The sequence below is a fragment of the Myotis davidii genome, unplaced genomic scaffold, assembly GCF_000327345.1.
Source record: "Myotis davidii unplaced genomic scaffold, ASM32734v1 scaffold556, whole genome shotgun sequence".
Classification (NCBI taxonomy): Eukaryota; Metazoa; Chordata; class Mammalia; order Chiroptera; family Vespertilionidae; genus Myotis; species Myotis davidii.
This window is the reverse complement of record NW_006287671.1, coordinates 215,252-217,405: the sequence shown is the minus strand read 5'-3', so window position 1 is coordinate 217,405 and position 2,154 is coordinate 215,252. Positions and strand designations below refer to the sequence as shown.

Sequence of the window (2,154 nt, the reverse complement as noted above, 5' to 3'; positions counted from 1 at the left end):
CAATTTGGAGAAGAAAATAAACATTTCCTTCCATATGTTTATTTGAAGTTCATGAGAGATACAATTTTTCATTTTGAAATATTCCATATGATCCTAGGTCTTACAGAAGAAGCAACAAAATAGTAAGAAGTTGGCATCACTTTCGATCCAAAATGAGAAACGTGCTAATGAATTAGAGCAGAGTATAGATCACATGAAATATCAAAAGGTACAGCTGCAAAAGAGACTTCGAGAAGAAAATGAAAAAAGGAAGCAACTGGATACAGAAATTCAGCGGGATCAACAAAAAATCAAAGTAATATTGTCATACTTTCCTGCTAAATATGAACTGGCTCAGAGCTGAGGAAGCCAAGGTCTTGATTTTACTTGTGAGGTATTTCATCTTGGCCTCTCCTTGGCTGCTGTCCTCATTCTCTTTAAAGCTTTGTTCATCTACATAGTAAAGCCTATTTATTGAATTCTGAGTACTGTCTTGAAGGCTTTGACTTCACAAAAGAATGTTTAGTGATAGTTTCTTAACTGTAGTTGCGACTGTCAAGAACATAAAAAGCCAACTTTCTAAATAACATCTGACATTTGAATAGGATTTCCCATTTTCAAAGTGCTTTGAAATGCATTGTCCATGTGGTGGCATGGAAAAAAGTACAGGGTAAAATGGTACCATTCCACTCATAGTGAGCAGAAGAGTGATCAAACCTGTACTACATCCAGCAGTTCTATAGAGTGGATTGGGATGGGGAGGGACTAGTGGTGCAGTGTCCGCCTGGGCTCTGGAGCCAGGCTAGCATAGGTTTAAATCCCAGCTCTCTTAGTTCCTAGCTGGATCATTTATTGAGTAAATCACTTATCCTCTCTGAGTCTGTTTACTCATATCGATAATAGCCTTAATCATACTTGCCTCACAGGACTCTTTCGAAGAAAGAGGAGGATGATCACCATCATAATAACAATCACAAACACTTATCTAGCACTACATAGTAGTTTCTTCTCTTGAAATGTTAAGCCAAACCCAAAGCTTATAACATATTGGAGGTTTCCTAGATATTTAATTTTGGAATATAATCCATTCTCAGATCTTAAAAAACGATAGAATTTAGTGATGGAAGTGAACTTAAAAAGCATTTAAGCCAAGCTACTGACTTTTTTTTTATTGAGATATACTTCACATACCATACAATTCACCCATTTAAAGTAGACAGTTTACAAGGACTTGGTATATTACAATTAATTTTATAAGTTGTGGTAAAAGATATATCATTTTGAACATGTTTAATTGTACAGTTCAGTGGCATTAATTATATTCACAATGTTGTGCAACCGTCACCATCTATTTCCAAAACTTTTAGCATATTTTCAAGGTTTATCCACATTGTAGCATATATCAGAACCTCATTTCTTTTTAAGGCTGAGTAATATTCCATTGTATGCATATACATTTTATTTTTCCATTCATTTGTTGTTAGACGTTGGGTTGTTTTCACCTTTGGCTATTGTGAATAATGCTGCGATAAATACTGGCATATAAGTAATTAAGTCCCTGCTTTCAATTTCTTTGGAAGTGAAATACCTAAGAAGAGAATTGCAGTGTCATATGTTAATTCCATATTTACATTTTTTGAGGAAGCACTAACTGTTTTCAGTAGAGGCAGCATTAGTTCACATTCTTGCCAGAATGTACAAAGGTTCTAATTTCTCCACATCTTTGCTAACACTTGTTGTTTCTGTGTGTGTTTGTTATAGACATCCAAGTATGTGTGAAGTGATGTTTATTGTGGTTTTTATTTGCACTTCCCAAATGACTAATGATGTTTAGCATTTTTTCATGTGCTTATTGTCCATTTGTATATCTTCTTTGGAGAAATGCCTATTCATGTTCTTTGTCTACTTTTTTTTTGGTTCCTATTCCAACCGGTTTTTATTTTAATTTTTAATTGAATTTATCGGGGTGACATTGGTTAATAAAATTAGGGTGAAAAGGGTGAAGGGATTAAGCAAAAAAAACCCAAAAAACAAAAAACAAAACAACAACTCCTCAGACACAGACAACAGCATGGTGATTACAAGAAGGGAAGGGGGTAAAGGGAGGTAGGAAAGGGTAAAGGGGAAATAAATGGTGATGGAAGGAGACTTTGTCTACTTCTTAATTGGATTATC

At 34.7% G+C, this 2,154-nt stretch overlaps 1 protein-coding gene across 1 annotated transcript in view; it reads left to right on the top strand.

Moving 5' to 3' along the window:
• KIF27 (kinesin family member 27) overlaps positions 1-2,154 on the top strand; it is a 69,717-nt gene that overhangs the window by 37,103 nt on the left and 30,460 nt on the right. Inside the window, exon 9 of the mRNA XM_006759473.2 lies at positions 98-295. Within this exon, the coding sequence (XP_006759536.1) occupies positions 98-295 (198 nt within the window). The remainder of the gene's footprint in view (positions 1-97; positions 296-2,154) is intronic.